Source organism: Mobula hypostoma, chromosome 4 (assembly GCF_963921235.1).
Source record: "Mobula hypostoma chromosome 4, sMobHyp1.1, whole genome shotgun sequence".
Classification (NCBI taxonomy): Eukaryota; Metazoa; Chordata; class Chondrichthyes; order Myliobatiformes; family Myliobatidae; genus Mobula; species Mobula hypostoma.
The window spans coordinates 112,843,401-112,865,552 of record NC_086100.1 but is presented as its reverse complement, the minus strand read 5'-3'; the positions used below and the strand labels follow the sequence as shown (position 1 = coordinate 112,865,552).

The 22,152-nt window shown below is 39.9% G+C and overlaps 1 protein-coding gene across 9 annotated transcripts in view; it reads right to left on the bottom strand.

Annotated features, from left to right (window-relative positions):
• Positions 1-1,247: 1,247 nt before the first annotated feature.
• larp7 (La ribonucleoprotein 7, transcriptional regulator) overlaps positions 1,248-22,152 on the bottom strand; it is a 41,579-nt gene continuing 20,674 nt past the window's right edge. For 4 of the 9 annotated variants that reach the window (XM_063046389.1, XM_063046387.1, XM_063046386.1 and 1 more), the window contains 5 exons: positions 20,617-20,771; positions 12,660-12,784; positions 10,014-10,173; positions 6,503-6,594; positions 1,248-6,349 (listed from right to left, as the gene is read on the bottom strand). In XM_063046389.1, coding sequence (XP_062902459.1) covers positions 6,269-6,349; positions 6,503-6,594; positions 10,014-10,173; positions 12,660-12,784; positions 20,617-20,771 — 613 coding nt within the window. In that variant the 3' untranslated portion in view covers positions 1,248-6,268. The remainder of the gene's footprint in view (positions 6,350-6,502; positions 6,595-10,013; positions 10,174-12,659; positions 12,785-20,616; positions 20,772-22,152) is intronic. The other 5 variants (XR_010017720.1, XR_010017722.1, XR_010017718.1 and 2 more) reach the window with 5 other exon arrangements.

Genomic DNA, 22,152 nt, shown 5'->3' with positions numbered 1-22,152 from the left:
TCAACTAGAAAGTGGGCAGAAAAATGGCTGAGTTAAACCAGGGCAGGACTTACACAGTGAGTGCTAGGGATCTGAGGGGTGCTGTTAAACAGAAGAGCTAGGGGTGCAAATATATAATTCCCTCAAGATAGCAACCTCAGTAGTCAAGGTGGCATTATATATAGCATACTAAACCTCATCAAACAGGCCACTGAGTACAAGCATTGGGACATCTTGTTACAGTTGTATAGGATACTGGTGCAAACACATTTAGAATATTGTGCGCACTACAGGTAAGATATGAAGCTCAAAACGGTGCAAGAAAGGATCAAGGATGTTGGCACGATTGGAGGGCTGAGATACAAGGAAAGACTAGGCAGGCAGAGACCATTTTCCATGGAGCAAAGGAGGCTGAAGTGACCTTGTAGAGCTTAATTACATCCTGAATCATGAGGGGCATAGATCAGGTGGATAGGGGAGTCTAAAACTAGAGGGCACAGGTGTAAGGTAAGAAGCGAAAGATTTAAAAGGAAACTGAGCAGCAGCTTTCTCTGCAGAGTTGATGGTGAGCATGTAGAACAAACTGCCAGAGAAAGTGATGGAGACCTTGTACTGGTTTACCTTGGACCACCTCAATGGACTGTTCTATGAAGTGATCTGTACAGACAGTGCAAGACAAGTATTTCCACCGTACCTCCGTACATGCAAGCAGTAATTTCAGGCATTTAGAAAGGTCCATGGATAGGAAAGGTTTAGAAGGACGAGAGAAGGGCAAATGGGACTAGCTCAGGAAGGCACCTTGGTCAGCATGAATGAGTTGGGCCAAAGTGTCTATTTATATGCTGTCTAACTCTATGGCTTTGACCAAGTCCCCTTTTTTCAACTGGTTTTAATCTTCTGATCTCTTTCTCCCCAAATGCATACAATTAATGAGTTTACATTGTTTTGAATAAATTCTAAATGTGTGCAGGAAAGTAGACTGTCATATATATAAAAAAAAGAAAAATAAAAAATGAGGAAAAGTATTATTGAAAATCATTTTCGCAGTTTTTTTCCCAAGACTTAATAGTTCAGTAGCATCTAGGGCAAACAAATAATTCCATTTGCAAGCATGCAACAGTAACATAGAAGCAATATTTTCTTCAAATTTCTATGAAATAAAACAAAAGAAAATGTTATGAAAGTGGCATCATAGATAAAAAAACAATTTGAGAATACAGAGTCATTTATTGAATTCATTCATTTATTGAATGCATTCATTTGTTTGGTGATCCATAAATAATCTGGAATCAAATATATCCATATTATGCATGTACAAATGCTTCAGTTGAAGAGACATGTTTGTATTCAAGTGAAGGAATAGAGATATGTATTGATCACATTTAAAAATGTTTGACTAATGAAAGCAAGCCTCAAAACACCAATTGCATTGTGGTATCTCAAATTAAAACTGTGGAATTAACCAAATTCTTCTGATCATCATTTCTTCTGTCATTTTCTTCAGTATGGCCCTCATCCAAATATGATCCCACATTATTTTCTTGATAGGGCTGTCTGGTGACCCACTCCAAGCAGTCTGCAGAAATTTCAGCCTTTCCTTTGCTAGAAAAAGAACTTAGTGTAAACTAATGTTTAAGCCTCAAATCTGTTTCGTTCTTTAATTTGTTCATTGCCAGCAACCCAAACTGAGTACCAATGAGTTACCTTACTTTACATGTCTGATGCTCTGAATTCCCATTACATGTCCGTAATAATATTGAATTTAAAGTACTGCAAAAATATGAAGAACAGGAATTATCAACAGTGTCAGCAAATTGGACAAATTACTTCTATAAAAAGAGAACGTAGCTGCAGTAGGTTGAAAAAGCATAGTAAAATAGACCAGTACAGTTACTATTGAGAGAAAAAACAACAAATTTAAAAGTTACATCCATTTTAAAACATTAAAGTTCATTTCTACATTTGTTATTTGAAACGAGAAAAACAGAAAATGTATTTTAAAACACTAAATGAATTGAATATAAAACATCAATTACATTTTATATTTTTTGACCTCACAAGTAAGTTTGAATCTAGGAATTTGGGAGGTGTGAAAGAGGAAGTGACTGTTAGCTGTGAAAAGCCAAAGATAGAAAACGATTGAGCATTTGCTTGAGGAATTGCATGAATGGAATTCCAATTAAGTATCTTCTGAAAGTAGATTAGTCACTTAAGTGTTAGTGGTCCTCATTCATCAAGAGGAGGTGGACCACATGCTGTGACTCAATCCTGCATTAAAAGTGCCTCACCCCATACAGAGACAAGACTTGCATATTAATACCTCACAGGGAAAGAGTTCTTTTAAAATGGTCACATCAAAATTCTCCACTTTAGGTGGCCTTGGGCAACTGTCCCTGCTGCTTCCTCTTGTTACATTTGTATCCAGTGGGTGTATTTTCATTGTGCCTGTGCCTAGAGGTTTCTGAAGATCAATTTACTTATATTTTAGGGTGGCTGTTAAGAGTTCTAACAGCACAAGAAAGCATGTTTGACCTGTACTACACTTAAGGTAGGGCGAATGCACTGGAAACAGGAAAAATGCAGCTTCTGTTAACTATACCTACTGCAAATGGACATTAATTTGCACTCCTGTGTCTCAATCTGCTAACAATGTTGAGCCACACAGAAATATTTCACATTCAATCCCAGGTCAAGAGTGACATATTGGCAGGAATAGAAAAGACAACAATTCAAAAAAACTGAATATCACTGGGCAACTTTAATAGGAAGAGTAGCTGGTTCAGGACAGAGTTACTCTCCATTCTGAATTATTTCCTTCCCCTGCTGGTGTATGCAGTAGCTGTGAACTGCAGGCTCATATGGCATGGATGCATGAATCTGTACCCCAATAAAAAGTCAATTGACTCCAGGAAAAGGAGGAGCTGAAAAAGCCTCAAAGGACGAATCACATTTACATTCCAGAACTGTTTACTGAAGCAATCTTATTGTTGGATATGTAAAAAACACTACCAATATATTGGAGAAATTTCACAACAGCCAAACAATGCTAAAAAGTGTTGGTATACAGTGCCTTGAAAATGGATTCGGCTCCCACAACTAGTTCTGCATTTTACCATCTTATTTTCTAAATTTAAAGTATATTGAAGTAGGATTTTTTGAACTAATCTACAAAACATTGTATCATATCAAATTGAAAGAAAAATTCTAAAACTTGTCAATTTACTGAAAATCCAAAATGAAAATTATGAGGCTGAAAAAGTATTCACCCCCTTTGAAATTTCTATGCTAACATTCCTCAGTTGCAATACTGTATACTACCTTACCAACTTACCCAATTTGTTGATGCAGAGAATTGGAGGGTCACTTGACCCCCCCCCCAGGTCAAACAGCATGGTAGATTTTCAATAGACCAAAACAAAATGAAAACAAAAGAGGAGTTAGAGAAATGATAATAGAGAAGCACAAATCTGAGGGAGAATACAAGGCTACCTCAAAAGCACTGAATGTACCTCTGAGCTTCGAGTAATCCATCGTGATAGAGTGGAAAAAATATGAAACGACAGCCACACTGCCTAGGTCAGGCCTTCCCTCTAAACGCAGTTGCTGAAGAATGGCACTTGAAAGAGAGGCTACTGTGATGCCAACAGTCACTCTGTGTGAGCTGCAAAAGTCAGTGGCTGCAACTGGAGATGAAATTCATGTCTCACAATCTTGAAGGCTTAGCCACTTTTCCTTAAGTACACATTTTGTGCATGTAGAAACCCTGACTAAAAAAGCATATCCTTGCCCATAAAGACTTTGCAAGATGTCACTTAGAAGATACTGTAAGGATGTGGAAGAATGTCTTGTAGTTGGATCAGACTGAAATGGAACATTTTGGCCATAACACTAAGCAGTACATGTGGCATACGTAAATCTAATAAAGCACATCAGCCAGGTAGCACCATTCCAATTGCAAACTATAGTGGTGGCAGCATCATGCTATGGGGATGCTTCTCAACAGCAGGGACTGGAAATCTGATCAGGATTGATGGGAAGATGAGCGCTGTTAAATACAGAGAGTTCCTGGATAAAAACCTGCTTGCCTCTGGCAGAAAACTTAAACTGGGGTGGAAGTTTGTCTTTCAGCAGGACGAGAGCAAACATGGAGTGGCTTCAAATGAAGAAAAATCGATGTCCTTGAGTGACCTAGTCATAATTCTAACTTTAACCTCAACCAACATTTCTGGCAAGACCTCAAGATTACTGTCCACTGTTACTCCCCAACTGAACTGGCACAGCTTGAGCAACTTTGCAAGTGAGGAATGGGCAAGTCTTGCCCATCATGGATTACAGGAGTAATGGAGACAGGCTTTCCCTGATCAACATCAATGGGACAGCAGTTGAGAGGGTGAGTAGCTTCAAGTTCCTCAGTATATACACATCACCAAAGATCTCACCTGGACTGTACACAAAGGCTGTGTGGCAAAAAAAAACACAACAGCATCTCTTCCACCTCAGGTAACTGCAGAGGTTCAGCATCGGCCCCCTAATCCTCAAGACCTTCTACGGGGCACCATTGAGAGCATCCTGACTGGCTGTACAGGAACTGCACTAGCCTTGAACACTGGGCAATGCACAGAGCAGTACAGACAGCCCAGCACATCTGTGGGTGTGAACTTACCTCCACTGAGGATATTTACAGCAGCAGGTGTGTAAAGGAGGCCCGGAAGATCATGAGGGAGACCAGTCACCCCAACCAGAAACTGTTCTAGCTGCTTCCATCTGTCAAATGGTATTGCAGCATTAAAGCCAGGACCAACAGGCTTCAGGACAGCTTCTTTCTCCAAGCTATTAGATTTTTAAATTCACATGTCTGTACATTACGACGGAGCTATAATGTAAAGATTTTTACTTCCTCACACTGTGGGACAGATGTAAGATTTTAAAATATTCAGTCATTCATGTTGTGCAAAGCTAATAGAAACTAATCCAAAAAGGCTACTGGCTGTAATAGCTGCAAGAGATGCTTCAACTAATTACTGAGCAAAGGCATGGGGGTGGGGGGGGAGGGGGGAGGGAATGAGTACTTTTAAAAGTGCTGACATTTCAGTTTTTGAATTTTTAGTTTAGGTGTACAAAAGGTTGGGGGAAGAATACTCTACAGGCATTGTAAGTAGTTCGCTAGTTAGGTACTTCTCCACTAAACAGTTGAAATTAAACCCTAATTTTACAGGCACCAGAATTGCCTCAAAAGATTCGTCCTTTTCAAACAGAGCACAAAAGGAGTAATTCTAGGAATGCAAATTTTAATAGAATTAAGCTTATATTCAGACACCTTATTCAACAAAGATGTGAGAAGTGAGCATCTGATGTGCTTACAGATCAAAACGCTCCCATTCCGGATCCATGCCATTATCTGACATTAAGAGTACAGCGGTTGGGGTTTATGCTCATCCAATATAATGCAAATATGAAATGAGTCTCTTTACTCTCCCTTTAACAGGTGCAATCTGTATGCTTGCATCCAGCTTCGAGTCTTCAGTGTCTTCACCTTCAGCTATTTTTCACAGGCAAACCTCCAGTGAGTATTATTGAGCTATCAACTACGGAAGGGATCACTCTGGACTATACAATCACACAACTGCATATGTATATTTTCCAAGAAGTGAGATGTTACAAAAAGGAGTGAAACCGGTCAATTCAGATACTGTACAGGTTAGGTCCTAAATTTGATTTCCTAATTGTTATTTTGCACAACATATTGACTAATAAAGTTTAAAAAAGCAAATCTTTGGAGTTTTTACACTGATGTTCACTGGTACCTACTCAAAAAACAAATACATTCTGTAAATCTCTTCCCAATCCATTTCCAAATCTGTAAATCTACCTTGACGAAATGCAAAACATATTTTTGACTTTTAAAAACAGAATCACAATCTGTATCTTATTTACCCTAAATTCTATTTCTCAAAGCAAAATTCAAAAACTTCTGGGATCATACATCTAAAATATTATCTAACTGTCCTTCAGGATTAATCGAACTTCAGGATTCAGGATTAAGTAACACAGGAACATTATGGAAAATGATTTGTAGATTTTAAATTGTGGGACTACAGCAACAATGAAAATACAGCAAGTTCAAATTTATACAATCTACATATTGCAAACATATTGCTGCATTTCTTAAAAGTATAACTGAACATCTTTTGGAATACTGTAAATAGTATTAATACACAGTATAAAACTTAATTTTTTGAAAGTAGAAAATATCCTTTCAAAAGAAAGAAGATATTTTGGTATGACATTCTTAGTCTTCTTCAGAGAAAAGTATGTGCTTGCCAGCTTTGTGCGTCTTGGCCACGATAATTTTTTCAGCCTTGCCAATCAACTGCAATACAAAAAGTTTTTTTTAAAAAACATATTCACATTTCTCAGCTTGTTGTGACAGAAGGGAAAAATACTTAAAATCAAAACTTTGCATTCATAAAATTGTTACACTTTCTGAATGTCCCCGGCGTATCAAAAGCAATCACGTAAGTACCTTCTCAGTGCCCCGCTTTTTGTCCCGTGGTCGGTTTAATTTTGCTTGCCTATCTACTAAGATCTTCTGCCAATAACGCTGCTCACCATCACCTGTTGACAAGAAGAAAGCAAACATTTCAGAATCCAATAATAATGAAGAGTCACAACTTAAATTGTCTTCCTAAGTAGAGATACTTCTGCCTTGCTGAGCATTTCTGTGCTAAAACCTGAGAAACTTGTTGCACAGAATGAAACCATTCAGACCACTATGGCCACAGCAACAAAAAATGTGCTTTTTGGGGCTTCCTTGTACTTCCTAGCTCTCAGTTTGTAGTCTTGCAGATTCTTCAAGTACTCAACCAAGCTTTAAGTAAGATTTGGATTTCACGTAATTAGTTCTTCACTCTGACTATTCTGTGAATGAGAAAGAAATTTCCTTAACTCCTCGCTAATTAATTTAAATCCACACTTTAGTCACCAACATCTGTCAATGTACGTTAGTTCTCCCTGTAGAGGTCTTTCATTTAAAAAAAAATCATATCCAAATTAAAATTCTAACATAATCAAACTTTTTTTCGATAAAACAAATTTCTAGCCCTGGCAACCAGAATCCTATATAGAACTTAACCAGTGGACATCCATGCATTGGTTCACTAACTACCCTCTGCCACATTTGTGTGGCAGAATCAGAATTTCCCACATTTGTCTCATGCGCAACCTCAGAACCCATAAACCAGGGCTGAAAGCAATTTCTACTTGATTTGAGGAACTGTCTGAGAAGGAATTTACATTGTATCACAACTTTCCTTCACTTACAATCCATGCCTGCAGTGTTAGATCTTCCTATCTTGCCAATTTTATGGATCTGCCAACATGTACTCCAAGACCTCTCTGTTACTCTATATATTTGGTTTGCAGGCCATTACTTCCTATAAAGCAATACCTAACATCATGAATGGCTGTGATGCTGCATTCCCAGATGAGTTCAATGCCTCCTTTTGTGCATGATTTGAAAGGGAGAATGAAAGTACACCTGTACGAATCCCTGCAGCATCTGGTGAGCTGGTGACCTCTGTCTCAGAGGCTGCTGTCAGAAGAGGGTGAACCTTCTCAAGACTTCAGGCCCTGAAGGTGTACCTGGTAGGGCTCTGAAAACCTGTGCCAACCAACTGGCAGCAGTGTTCAAGAGCATCTTCAGTCTCTCAATGCTGCAGACAAGAGGTTCCAGCCTGCTTCAGAAGGGCAACAATTATACCGGTGCCCAAGACGAGCAGAGTGAGCTGCCTCAACAACTATTGGCCAGTGGCACTCACATCTACTGTGATGAACTGTGAGGAAGCAGCATCTATGGAAGACAATAAGCAGTAGATACCTCAGGCTGGAATCCTACATCAGGACCGGAAAAAATGGGGAAGAAGCCAGACTAAGGTGATGTGGGGGAGCAGGAGGAGTATCAGTGGCAGATGACCAGGTGAGGGGTAAGTTGGTGGGTGGGTTGAAGTGAGAAGCTGAGAGGTGATTTGTGGAAGAGGCAAGGGCTGAAGAAGAAAGACTCTGATAGGAGAGGAGAGTGGGCCATGGAAGTAAGGGAAAGAGGATGGGCAGCAGAGGGAGATGATGCACAGGTGAGCAGAACAGAGGGGTAAGACAGCAGATGTAATCTCACTGGCTCTCCACTCAGCCTTCCATCACCTGGCCAACAGCAATACCTACACCTGGCTGCTATTTATTGATTACAGCTCAGCATTCAACACCATCATACCCTCAGTACTAATCAAAAAGCTCTAAACCAGAACCTCTGTACCTCCCTTCACATCTGGATCCTCCACTTCCTTATTGGGAGACCACAGTCAGTGCGGATTAGAAAAACGTCTCCTCAATGACAAGCAACACCAGTGCACCTCAAACATGCACGCTTAGCCCATTGCTCTGCCCTCTCCACGCCCATGACTGTGCGGCCAGGGACAGCTCCAACTGGCCAATGACACAACTATTGTTGGAAAAATTTCAGATGGTGATGAGGTGGCGTACAGGAGTGAGATAGTTCAGCTGGTTGAGTGGTGTCTCAACAACCACCTTGCACTCAATATATCAGTAAGACCAAGGAATTGATTGTGGACTTCAGGAAGGGGAAGTCGAAGGAACACGTACAAATCCTTATCAAGAGATCAGCAGTGGAAAGGATGAGCAGTTTAATTCCTGGGTGTAAACATCTCTGAAGATCTATCCTGGGCCCAATATACTGATGCAGTTACAAAGAAGGTACAACAGTAGTGATATTTCATTAGTAGTATGAGATTTCAGAAGTCACAAAAGATACTGGCAAGTTTCTACAGATATACCATGGAGAACATTCTAATTGGTTGCATTACTGTATACTGTGGAGGGACCACTGAACAGCACTGGTAAAAGCTGCAGGAAGTTCCAAACAGCCAGCTCCATTTTGGCCACTAGCCTCCCTGGCATTGTAGACACCTTCAAACGTCAATGCCTCAAAAAGGCGGCGTCCATCATTAAGGATCACCATCACCCAGGACATGTCCTCTTCTCATTACTACCATCAAGGAAGTGGTACAAGAGCCTGAAGACACACACTGAACATTTTAGAAAAAGCTTCTTCAACTCCGCCACCAGTTTTCTGAATGGACAATAAATCCATGAACATTACCTCAGTATTTATACTCTTTTTTGCACTACTTGCTTAGTGCGTGTGTGCGTGCGCACACACTATACATACAGACATATACATACCCTATATAGTAGTCCAATCACAAAAGTATATAGTATACATTTCTTATTGCAATTTACAGTTTTTTTAAAATTCTGTATTATATTGTACTGCTGTCACAAATCAAATGTTGTTGGCATATGCCAGTGATATTAAGTCTGATTCTAATTCTAAAGAGCTTTGCACCGTATTTATTCTTTTGAAGATAATTTTTATAATCCTTAAAGCTGATTTTAAAATAATAAACAAAAGCTTGGACAAAATTAAATACTTTTCTCATTAGACACTCTAAATGTTTAGCATTTTCAATGTAACCCTCCTCAGCAAAACAATAAACACCAGTGAACTGCATGCACATCTATAGATAGAAGTACGGCCTTATCTAGTTTTGGAATTTAATTTGTTTACTACTCAAACATCCCAAGGATTCTACGGTATTTGTAATGCAGCTGGCTTGCCAGAGATCATATAATTCAACACAAAACATGGTTGACTGCTACTCTTGCCTTTATCTGGCTGTCCTTTTTCAGGGAACACAAACAAAACAAAACCTTTATTTATATTGGGGGAAATGCATAGCTTCCACTCTACACTATCAGTAGTCAGCTAACATTGCTGGGGAATGAACCACATCATTCAGTATCCACCTTTCCTCTCTATCTACTGCTCATCTTACTGCAAGCACCTTTTTATTGTTAATTCATAACTTCCTTGACATATTTGAAACTGCAAGAATAGCTCACAAAAATTTTGCATAAACTATAAACATGTAAACCTAGATATTTAAGTTATTGAATCTGACCTGAGAGAAGTTCAAGTTTCCAATTGTATTTACTCTGTATTTCTCGATGTGCTTTCATTACAGATTGGGCATCTGCAGGAGTTTTAAACCGAGCATGTCCCTCGGTATCACCTTCAAGGAGGTCCACATACGAAACTTCAGACAACTTCATCAAAGCATCCTTCATGTAAAAAAACACTGCATTAGAGAGAAGTGAAAGCAGTTTCCAAAGTCCAACATTCACTTATGAACTGAAAGACAATTGCAGTTAGTCCTGAGGAAGGGTCTCGGCCCCAAATATTGACTGTTTATTCATTTCTATAGACGATGCCTGACCTGCTAAGTTCCTCCAACATTTTTTATGTATAGCATTTTTCCCTGCTAGTTCCATTGCTTTTTTCAGTTTTCTTCATCTTATTCTTCAAGAATCCACATTATTACTGGAATATCTCACCAAATGGTCATGTATTATTTCTGAGCCACTCTCACGCTGATATCCAAGATTAGCATATTCTTAATTTTGATGATTATGATGCAAGATACTGTTTCTTAAACGTCTATTTTATAAGGAAACATGTTGAAGGAAAAGCCTTCTCAGCTCAATTTTATCCTCAAACAGCAATTATACATGTGAACTTTCAGAACAGTGGGCAGAAATCAGTATTGAAAGAATATACTTGTTATAATATCACCATTCCTGCCATTGGTAAAATTGAACCCCAGTACGAAATCAGGCACTCATCACTTCAGCTAGGAATCGTGGAGTCATATAGGCATCCGTTAGTCTCATGAGACCATGGATTTGCACTTTGGAAGGTTTCCAGGGCGCAGGCCTGGGCAAGGTTGTATGGAAGGCCAGCAGTTGCCCATGCTGCAAGTCTCCCCTCTCCACGCCACCGACGTTCTCCAAGGGAAGGGCATTAGGACCTATACAGCTTGGCACCGGTGTCATCACACAGCAATGTGTGGTTAAGTTCCTTGCTCAAGGACACACGCTGCCTCAGCCAAGGCTCGAACTAGCGACCTTCGAATCACTAGACGAACGCCTTAACCACTTGGCCACGCGCCAACACACAAGTGTAGTATCATGGAGTTATACAGCATGGAAAAAGACTCTCCAGACACTGAATTGATGCCAACCATTATGCATCGATTTGCACTAATCCCAGTTTATTCTCCTCACATTCCTATCAAATACAATGGCCAATTACTGTAGTGACTCATATGCCTTTGGGATGTATGTAAAGACTGGAGCACTTGGAGAAAAACTGTTGAATCACAGGATGATTGTGTAAACTCCACATAGGCAGCACTACAGCTCAGGATTGAATCCTCTACACTGGAACTACGAGGCACTCCTGTGCCACCTGAATGGAATGAAATCAAAGTGCTGAAAACACTCAGCAGTTCAGGAATGCAAACAGAGTTCATACTTCAGAATGCACCCTTCTTCTGACTCACCTCCTTTTAGTTTAGCTCTCTCAATGGAATTAAATTCTAAGGTCAGTACAGGGAGCCTGTTTCTCTAGCTGAAGGGTCTAGACCCAGTAGTTACAGTCCAATGACCTGACCCTTGTTCTGAAACCATGATGCAGATAAATCACGCAGATGGAATCTTTGGAATTCACTATTCCAGACAGCTACCGAGCTCAGTTAATGAGTTTATTCAAAACAGACATGGATAGATCTCAGGACATTAAGGGAATCACAATCTAGAGACACAGAAAAGTACAGCACAGAAACAGGCTCTTTGGCCCCTCTAGTCCGTGCCAAACAATTTAAACTGACTTCGCCCATTGACTTGTACAGGCACCATAGCCCTCCGTACCCCTACCATTCATGTAGCTATCCAAACTTCCCTTAAACATTGAAATCCAGCTTGCTTGCACCACTTGTGCTGGCAGCTTGTTCCACATTCTTCACGGCCTTCTAAGTGAAGAAGTTTCCCCTCATGTTCTCCTTGAACTTTTCACATTTCAGCCTTAACCCATGACCTCTGGTTATGGGGAGTGTGCAGAAAAATGGCCCCAAGGTAGAAGTTTAGTCATGAAATAGCTGAATTACAGAAATACTAGCCTTTACCGAATTCTCAAAATGTCATAGGATCTCAGGAGGTCAGACAGGATCTATGCAGAGAACTAGACAGTTAACATTTTGGGTCAAGACCCTTCATTTCTTGAGTTTGCTCTTAGGAATTATGTTTATCTTCTTATAGCTTACATTCATTCAAAAATCAATATGTTTGATTTGTCTTCTATGATCAGCATTTAGGTTTCTATGGGTTCCAACACAGACACTAGCTGAATAAACGCCTTCCATGTCATAAATTTTCTCCGACTGTAAGGATGGTTGACCTAAATGAGTCAATCTGAAAAATGAGTAATTATTTTTATACAGTCATCAGCATGGTGTGCACAAGATGCATTCAGATTTTCTGAGGGAGAAATAAAAGGGCAGTTCATGAAAAGCTAGCAAGTGAGTGCATTTGTTTTTATTAAATGTTAACGTAGTAAGGAAAAAGAGACCAAAATTCATTTTTATTTAAAGGGTAGAAATAGATTAAAGATCAAGAAAGTATCTTAGAAACAACACTTACTAATGTTACAAGACAAAAGGTTGTCCCAAGAATTGGATCAAAGAAAGTCTACCTCAAGGGCACACATATACCTTGATCTGTTTCCTGCCCAGCAGGGGTTCAGTACTGGTGATCTTCACAATGACTCCACTCACAAACTGTGGCCCCAGGGTGTTAACCTTCACAGAGGGACAGGTTCCTTCATCGTTAACCTTTGCTATAGTAAGAGAAAAGAATAATGTAGCCGTCATCAATAGCTTTGAAATTCAAAATACTTTACAGTAACACATTCAAAGAAATCTATCAACCCAACCCCTTCTTTACATCCCAAGCACAATTTCAAAGTCTTTTGTTTTGCAAAACTATTTGCATGCTAATTCACTTACTCTTCCAGATAATTATCTCAGAGAATGCAAGTTCTGCAAACTCTGAAGATTACCCTTGAATGTTCCCCAGAATCCCACAGAACTTTTCAAGTGATTAGCATAGCCATGTAACACAGGGTTTTCAACATCTGATCCTGGGCAACAGCTGATCTAATGGATGCTCAGGTATAACGTGAGTGAGTATGCCTGCTAGTATACCATAAAGGACCTGGATTATGAACATAACCAGACATACAGCACTTAATGATATCTAGATATACTGTCCCAATGAAGGGCCTGGGCCCAAAATGTCAACTGTTCATTCAATTCCATATAGACACTCCCTGACCTGCCGAGTTCCTCCAGCATTTTTGTTAGATTATGAAGACACGCAGTCCTCTTTTATTGTCATTTAGTAATGTATACATTAACAAATGATACAATATTTTGTATCATACATTTTGTATGTGTTCCTTAGATTTCCAGCATCTCCTTTGTTTATGATACTGCTCTTAATTCCCATCTAGAAATATTTTGGAAGTGATCTCAGTTATAAACAAAACAGCATGGAATAGAGTTCCCTGGCCCATGAGGATCAACAATACCTCATAAACACCAGTCCTACAATAACCACAATAGATTTCGTAAATGCAGGAAACTGGTTTCATCACCCACTGGAAAGGATCGGAATAAAACTGCAGAAAGTTATAATTTCAGCCACCTTCATCACGGGCACTAGCTTTACCAGCATTGAGTACATCTTCAAAAGATGATGCCTCAAATAGGCGGCATCCATCATCAAGGACCCCCATCACCCAGGACATGCCTTCCTCTGATTGATACTATCAGGAGCCTAAAGAAACACACTCAACAATTCCAAAACAGCTTCTTACTCTTTCCATTTTTGAATGGATAATGAACCCATGAACACTAAATACATTTTGACCCGCCTCCTCTTTTTGCATTACTTTTAAATTTCATTTTAATATATACTTGCAATTTATTGTTTTATTATTATGTATTGTAATGTACTTCCACCAGAAAACAACAAATTTCATGACATATGTCAGTCAGGCAAGTCATGGCTCATAAGCCTGACTGACATTTTTGAGGAAGTGATAAAACAAGTAGATGAAGGTCAGTTGGTGGATATAGTATATATAGTTTTAGTAAGGCATTCAACAGGTTTCCCTATGGTAGGCTTATTCAGAAAGGTAGGCATGGAAAGGCAGCGTACATGGTTAATGACAGAATTCTTAGCAATGTGAAGAAACAGATGGATCTTGGGGCCACTCGACAGATCCTTCAAAGTTGCTACACCAGTTGATAGAGTGGTTGGCCTTCACAAATTGACAGATTGAGTTTGTGGTCAAAAGTGTTCACTTGGAAGAACTCTTGCACAAAGGACAGGTCATGTGGTAAAATCTGCTAACTGGGATGTTGCACAGTAACAGGGCCAGGTATATCTTTTGCAACAGCAGAGAGAGACACAGAATGTTAGCACGTAGTAATATTTGGTGCCCAGATACTTTGGATCCATCCACCACATGATATAGCCTCACATAAATGCAAATCAGGGCTCCATTGAGTACATTTCTCACTCTATTCTGTCAACTTTTGCATTGTGACCTACCAGTTGCTTCATTGTGGTCCTCCAGATAAACTAGAAAATGCCATGGGTGGCTACCAAGGCAGAAAAGCAAGGAACAGGACACCCCAGCATCAAGTACAGCAGCCCTGAGAGCATACTGCACATTATCTGGTTCTTCCTAGTTATTGACACAAAACATCATTTCCCCAGACGCAATTTTTGTTTTACTTTCCTAATTTTGTTACATGCCTCAGCCACTCTGAACCAGACCCCAATACCTTTAGGTAGTCAGAGAAGGGGGGCATTGGACTGGTTGGGTCAGTTGCCCAAGAGCATGGTATCGCCCTTCATTGGGTGCTCTGGCCTTCAACACCAATTCAAACTGTTTGCAGGTGCTGATCAGTCTGCGACCAGCGGTGAGCAGAAGGTGGTGACATCAACAGGGATGTTTTGACACATGTGCCTCCACTGCTTGGCAATGTCATCCCTTTTATGCTCTTGTTCTTGCTTATAGATTTGGCAGAGTTCTACACAGCACACAAGTCAGGGGAGAGTCGACAACCAGCCTGCCATCAGGCTTGACAGGGACACTGACTGTCTCACATTCATTATCAAATTATGTCATGTTTCTGTTTACTAAAATCATCCCAAGAACACCATGAAGATAGCTTGTAACTTTTTGTATACATGGATCTATTATTTGGAGGTGCTTACCTCTCCAAACCTAATTATGGCAGCTACTAAGATCAGGACAGGATAGAATATCCCTCTAGTTAACAAAAGCACAAACCAAACAACCACCTACTGTGCACAACTGAATCACAGACAGATTTTCTAACAAAAAAAAACAAACTTTGATAAAAGATTTCAAATCTGACTGTGATCTTGTTTAGTTTAAATCAAGATAACTTCAGAGTTCAAAAGATAACCTCATCTGAGTTAATTTAACTTACTGAACAAAACAGAAATTTCTCTGATATCTGGCAGGTAACTCAAAGGCTACTCAATTACACATCTTTTCTGCTTGCAGGGAATTCTATTTCACCTAACAAAGGAGAGTGTTTAAGTTTTAAATGACAGGTGTACATATTTTACTGGGGATTCTGCTTTGAAATAGTTGAGATGGTAAACAAGAGACAAAATGCAAATTGGCAACACAGGCACAAGCTGAATTTTAAATTAAAATTTCCAAAAGAAAATCAAAATATCTTAAAACTTTAGAGAGTAGACCAAAAATATTTGCTTCATGCAAAATATTCCCAGTTTTTTTTACCCACGACTCCTGGGGAACCACCATTTGAAAGACTGAAGACTGACCTTACTGAGGTGTATAAAATCTTGAGAAGCATAGAGAAAGTGAATGCACACAAGTGGTTTTTCCAGGGAAAGGGAACCAAAAACAAGAGGGCATGGGTCTAAGGTATGAGAGAGAAAGTTTAAAGGGCTGTGAGAGGCAACCTTCATATTGAGGTTGCTGAATTTTTAGAACTGCTAGGGGCATTAGTTGAGGCAGGTACAATAACATTTGAAAGACATTGGATAGTATATGAATAGGAAAGGTTCAAAGTGATATGAGGCAAACACTGGCAAATGGGACTAGCAAAAGCAAGCACTGTGGTCATGATGGATGCGTTTTGAAAGAGTACCTGTTTTCATGCAGCATTACTCTATGATTAGCTGGCTTTACTTTGAGGGCTCCTGTGGTTTCAAGACGTTATCTAAGCATGGACGTCATAGCTGAGTTTAAAATTACCCTGCCTTAAAATGCAACCCAAGGAGGTTCCAATAGAGACAAGAAACCAGAAATAGTGATGTCAACAAAGTGATACTTACTTCGCTAATGTATTCATTTAAGTCTTCACTAGTGGGCTGGCATTGTATCTCCAATTTATGCCTCTCATGTTTATGGCATACTGAAGATGCATGCACACCTGAAGTTTAAGGAACAGCCTTCACCACATTGGTTCGACCTGGGGGACTGCTTTGAGTGCTATTTCCCAGCGACCAACCATTTTAACTCCCATCCCCATTTCGACATGTCCGTCCATGGCCGCCTTTGCCTTGATGAAGCCACTCTCAGGGCGGAGGAGCATTGCCTCAGATTCAGTCTAGGTAGCCTCTAACCTGATGGCACGAATGTCGATTCTTCCATCCAGTAAAAAAAATCCCCCCCTCCCCATTCTCTCTCCTTCCATTCCCACTCTGACTTCTTCCCCCCCCGAACCCCCTCACCTCCTTCCTCCCTTTCTCCAATGGTTTTCCATAGCTCCTCCAGCATGTTGTGCACATTGCGTATCCGCACACCTCAAGTACTGTAATGGTTCAAGAGGGCAGATCACCACCCCCTTCAAGAGCAACTAAGGGTGAGCAATTAAACGCTAGCTCAGCATGTAAAGCCTACATCATCCTAATGAACATGCTAAAAAAAATGTTCACTGGAACAACGTACAATGGGATGGTTTTGGTGCCCAACCCACTTTCTATCTGTTTAACTGAGCCAGAGCAGAATGGAGATTTTATGGGGAAATAGAGAATGCAAGTCCATCAACAACAGTGGCAGGAAAAGAGGAAAAAGGATGTCTTCAGTCTGAAATTTTAGAGCCCTATATATTACTAGTTTTTATCTTTAGCAGGATTAGCTAGAAACAGCTTGCTTGATCCTGCTAAAACACAATCAGGTTTGTACATATGGGCATTGTAAATGTAATATCAATATTTCTTTAGCTACAAAAGGTTCCCAAATGTCAAGATGCCAGCAAGTACTTGAAGATGAACTTGATAAGTTTAATATCGAGTAAGTTTCCAGAGATTCTCAATTCTGAAATGTTTAAATGTCTGTGTTCACATCAATGATGGCAATTTAAAATTGCATTACAATCACAAATACAGTTACCACCTTTGGCAGTCTGTGGAGAGATAATGGCAACAACTTCACATTCCTCACACATTTAAATTAGTTTGAATTATAAAGCACTCAAGCTGTTGTAGTTGAAATTGCTCAGACCTGTTTGCTTGTGGTAAAGACTTACACAGTTTAAACATATGTAAATCGTTATTCTTTGCTGCCCAAAGGGAAAAAATCTGCTTTATTTCTTTGTTTTATAAATTAGTGGGACAGCACAATCACTTTTATAGTGACACAAACTGGGGTTCAATTCCCGCCACTGTATCATTGTACACTCTGTCCACGACTGCACGAGTTTCCTCCAGGTTCTTCCGTTCCCTCGTACATTCTAAAGACTGTCTCTGAGTGCATTCCATTTTCTATCTAGGAATCTATCCTCTCCTTCATGCCCACCAACTCCACAATGATCCTCTTAAGTAGCCAAGGAACCAACCAACCAACATGTCTTTGAGATGTGGAAGGAAATTGCAGCACCCAGGGGAAAAACACAAGCTCATAAGAACATGCAAAATCCACACTCTAGACTGCAATCCAACTCAGATTATTCGGAACATTTTGCATCATTGCTATCTGCTGCACCACTGTGCTGCCTATTAATTGCACTGGGATTGATTTATGAATTTGAAAGTTGCAGTCCAACATAAACTTCCATGGCAGGAAATATCTAGAAACAAACTTAGAATATCAGAACAGATATGTTAAAATATATCTTACGGATAGGTACAATATTAGATCATAATAGACACATTTTATTGTCTCCCAAGTTTTGTGCATCTCCAAATGGAATCCCATTCTTGAGATACAGTTGCAAATACTCAAATTGATCTTCACCTCCTGTAAATTGTCAATATTACTGGGCATTAGATCATATCAGTAGGCTGCTCAGATGTGCAACATTGTCGTGTGTTGCCTAGCAACACACATGAAAGTTGCTAGTGAATGCAGCAGGCCAGGCAGCATCTCTAGGAAGAGGTACAGTCGACGTTCCGGGCCGAGACCCTTCGTCACCGACACCAGCAGCCTCCCTCCCCCTCCCCCCTCTGATCCCACTTCTCATCCGTGCCATCCTGACGAAGGTCTCAGCCCGACACGTCGACTGTACCTCTTCCTAGAGATGCTGCCTGGCCTGCTGCATTCACCAGCAACTTTCATGTGTGTTGCTTGAAATTCCAGCATCTGCACATTTCCTCGTGTTTGCATGTGTTGCCAATCTAACTTTCATTAAAATAATTAGGCAATAGTCAATAGGCTGCTCTGACTATAACCTCAGTAACACACTTCCTCCTTTATCTGGGTTAACTTTTTAAATTCCTTGGTCATCAGCAATCTATGAACCTCAAAAGTATTCAGACCCTACTTCCACGCATTGAGGAATAGACCAAGTCCAGGCTGGGCTCCTCTGCGTCTGAAGGTCAGCCATCCCCACTGCTGGGTCGGCTGGCGCTGTGAATGAAGGCCAATGTTGTCGATTATCATAGTCGGTCGATCACGTGGCCGAGGGCAGGTAAGGCAACAGGTTCTTCAGCATTCTAGCTTCCAGCTTTGCAAATTTTCCCTTAAGTGCATACTAACTCTGCCTCAGAGCTCTTGTAATCTGGATATTATTTTGCCCCCTGTGGAGTTTGTATTTCTCCTAATATTTCACCAGATACTTTGCTTCCCCCCCCCCCAACACTCCATGTTCTAAAAATGTATTGGTAGCCTAAATAATGACAGTACATGACTAACACAGATCTTGATGCACATGAAAAAAGGAAGTTACAAAGCTACAAGGAAAACTGGAAGGGGCATAGGACTTAGGGATTTGCTCTGCTGGGAGCAAGCAGGAACCAGTTTCATTCTGCTCACAGTAAGAAAGTTAAGTTGTGACATTATTTCTTGAATAAAGAGACCCGATACCAAATGCAGTACTCCAAATATGGTATCACCAAGGCCTGAAACATGCCCTCCCCGCTTTAAGTATTTAATTCCTCTAGTAATGGACACAGCAATCTATTGTCTTTCCTCATGTACTGTAACTGCACACTAGCCTTTTAAATCATGCATTAATCATGTCAAGCTAATTAAATTAGTAATCAAATGTCCAACTAAACTAATCCATTTGTGTCTAGACTATGTCCATAATTTTTCTATTCCTTGTACATTCATTTGCGTATCTGAGAGCCTCTAAACCTCCCCCCCCCCATCACATTTGCTTCCACCACCACCCCAGGCAGCACATTCCAGGCATTCACCATTCTATGTAAAAAAAAACTTGCCTTGTATCTATTCTATAAATTTACCACCTCACCTTAAATGCATCCCAACCCTTGGAAACCAATGGCTACTCTCTCTCTCATAATCTTATAACCACGATTACATCTCCCATCAGCCTCTGCTGCTTCAGAGAACACAACCCAAGTTTGTCTGCAAATCCAGACAGCAGCTTGGCTAATTCCTTCTCAGTCCTCTCCAAAGACAGGTGGGCACCTAGAACTGAGTGTACTATTCCAAATGAAGTTTTATAAACAGGAGAAGATCCACAGAAATTAGAAATTCAAAGCAAGGCATACAAAATGCTGGAGGAACTCTGCAGGCCAGACAGCATCTATGGAAAAGAATAAACAGTCGACGTTTCGGGCCAAGACCTCTCAGCAGTTTCAGGGAGCTACAAACTTGGACCTTAAGATTTCTCTGCTCATTAACACTGTTAAGAGGCTTGCCAATAACAGTACACTGTTTCAAGGCGCAACACTTCATATTTGGGTGGGTTAAACTGTATGTGCCATTTCTCCAACTCATATCTGCAACTGACCTATATCCCACTGTATCCTTTGCCAGTCTTCTACACTATCCACACCACCAGCAATGTAATTATCTGAAAACTTGCTAACACATCTACATCATTTATATGTATCACAAACAGCAGTCACAGTACAGATTACTGCAGAACACCACTAGTCACAGACTTCGAGCTAGCATAACTCTCATCCACTACTAACTGGTCTCCTACAAACATTTATGGAATCTTTCATCTCCTATCATCATTTCCCCAGGGACATGGCCAAATTACACAATGCAGCAGAAAGACTATTTGCACCTCTGAGGAATAAAATAAAAGAAGTGCAAGGCAACTATTATATACATGATCAAAGACTGCTATATCTGTGTTTGAGCATCTTGCACTGAGTGTGTGTAAAAAAACTAACCTTTGGCATTTAGACATTCCTGTTTGGTTTTGTCAGTCTCCTCAATTCCCTCACTGTCATTTTTCTGTTTGATCTCTAACATCGTTTTCTTCAAGTTGGACATGCTGGATTTCTGCAGTGTCAAGTATTCGTGCTTTAAGTCCATCCACTCTTTCCTGGCAAAACAATTACATGGATAATCAAATGAATAACAATTTTTTAAATTAAGGTAGGTAAGTTGTCACACACTGTTGTGCTTTCAAATAGATTTCCTTATAAGTTTTCTCACAATAACTCTGAGTGGCGTTTTTTAAAAACATATTCATAATCATTTTCAGGTAGTTATCTTATTTAGTAAGTAGGTTAGAAAATTTAACATAGTACTTGATGCAGTATCAGAGAACTGCTTGTTCTTGCTGATAATTAGAACGTTAAAGAAATCACAGGCAAAGACTTGTAAAGAACCCAAATAGGAAAGCTACCTTTTGTCCCACACTCAAAGTAAATTGAGGGAAAAGAAGAAAGCAATGTTGGCCAAGTTCTGATCTTGTCTCTGTTGCTTGGGGAAAAATAGGGCTCAAGACAGAAAATCTGATTTCCATGTTAAAAAGCAGATACGGTTGACTGATCCTCCCCACCACTGAGCACATCCACACGAAACACTGTCGCAGAAAGCAGCATCCATTATCAGGAAAACCCCACCACCCAGGTCATGCTTTCTTCTCACTTCTGCCATCAAGGAGAAGGAATAAGAGCTTCAGGAATCAGACCACCAGGTTCACGAACAGTTATTACTCCTCAACCATCTTGCTCTTGTAGAAGACACAAAAAGAAGTGAAATATATGGTTTCATGATCCATCCATAAGGTGTCAACCAAAGGAGCGTTTAACGCAGCAAGTTATCTGTCAGTAAATTAGACTTTTATCTGTATCTACGGTATATGTGACAATAATAAACCAATTCTAATGAACAAACTGTTAAAGGAAATCAGTGGGTCAAACTACATTAATGGAGGAAAAGGGATTAATCAACATTTGAGTTTAGACCCTGTATCAAGAGATATTGGAAAATTATTGACATAGTGAGAGACTTGTCAGTTTCCACAAAAAATTTTGTTCTTCCAGTATAATACAGAAATGCTGACGATTGGCAGACCTTATGGGAAAGGACTGCGGTCTAGGGTCCTTCTACCACTAAACATTGAGAGTCTAAGCATTGTGTAGAAACCTCTCAAACACAACAGTTAGTATCATCCCAGCTGACCACAAGAGTGGCAAAAGTGCTCTGTGCACAGAATGTGCGAACCCTAAAAGTGCATAGAACCAATAACACTAACAATATATAGATTGAATTACACTATAAACGTATAGAAGTCATGTATCTTCTTGTGTATATTTTACAAATACTGTTTATTTTTGAATTTAAAACATTGGACAAGAAACTGTGGGCAATAATTTAAACTAGCCACAATTGCCATCTATACCTTTTGTGCATTTCTAACTTTTGAATATTCTACGTATTGGCCTCACACAGATTACTCATGCATCCTTAACTGC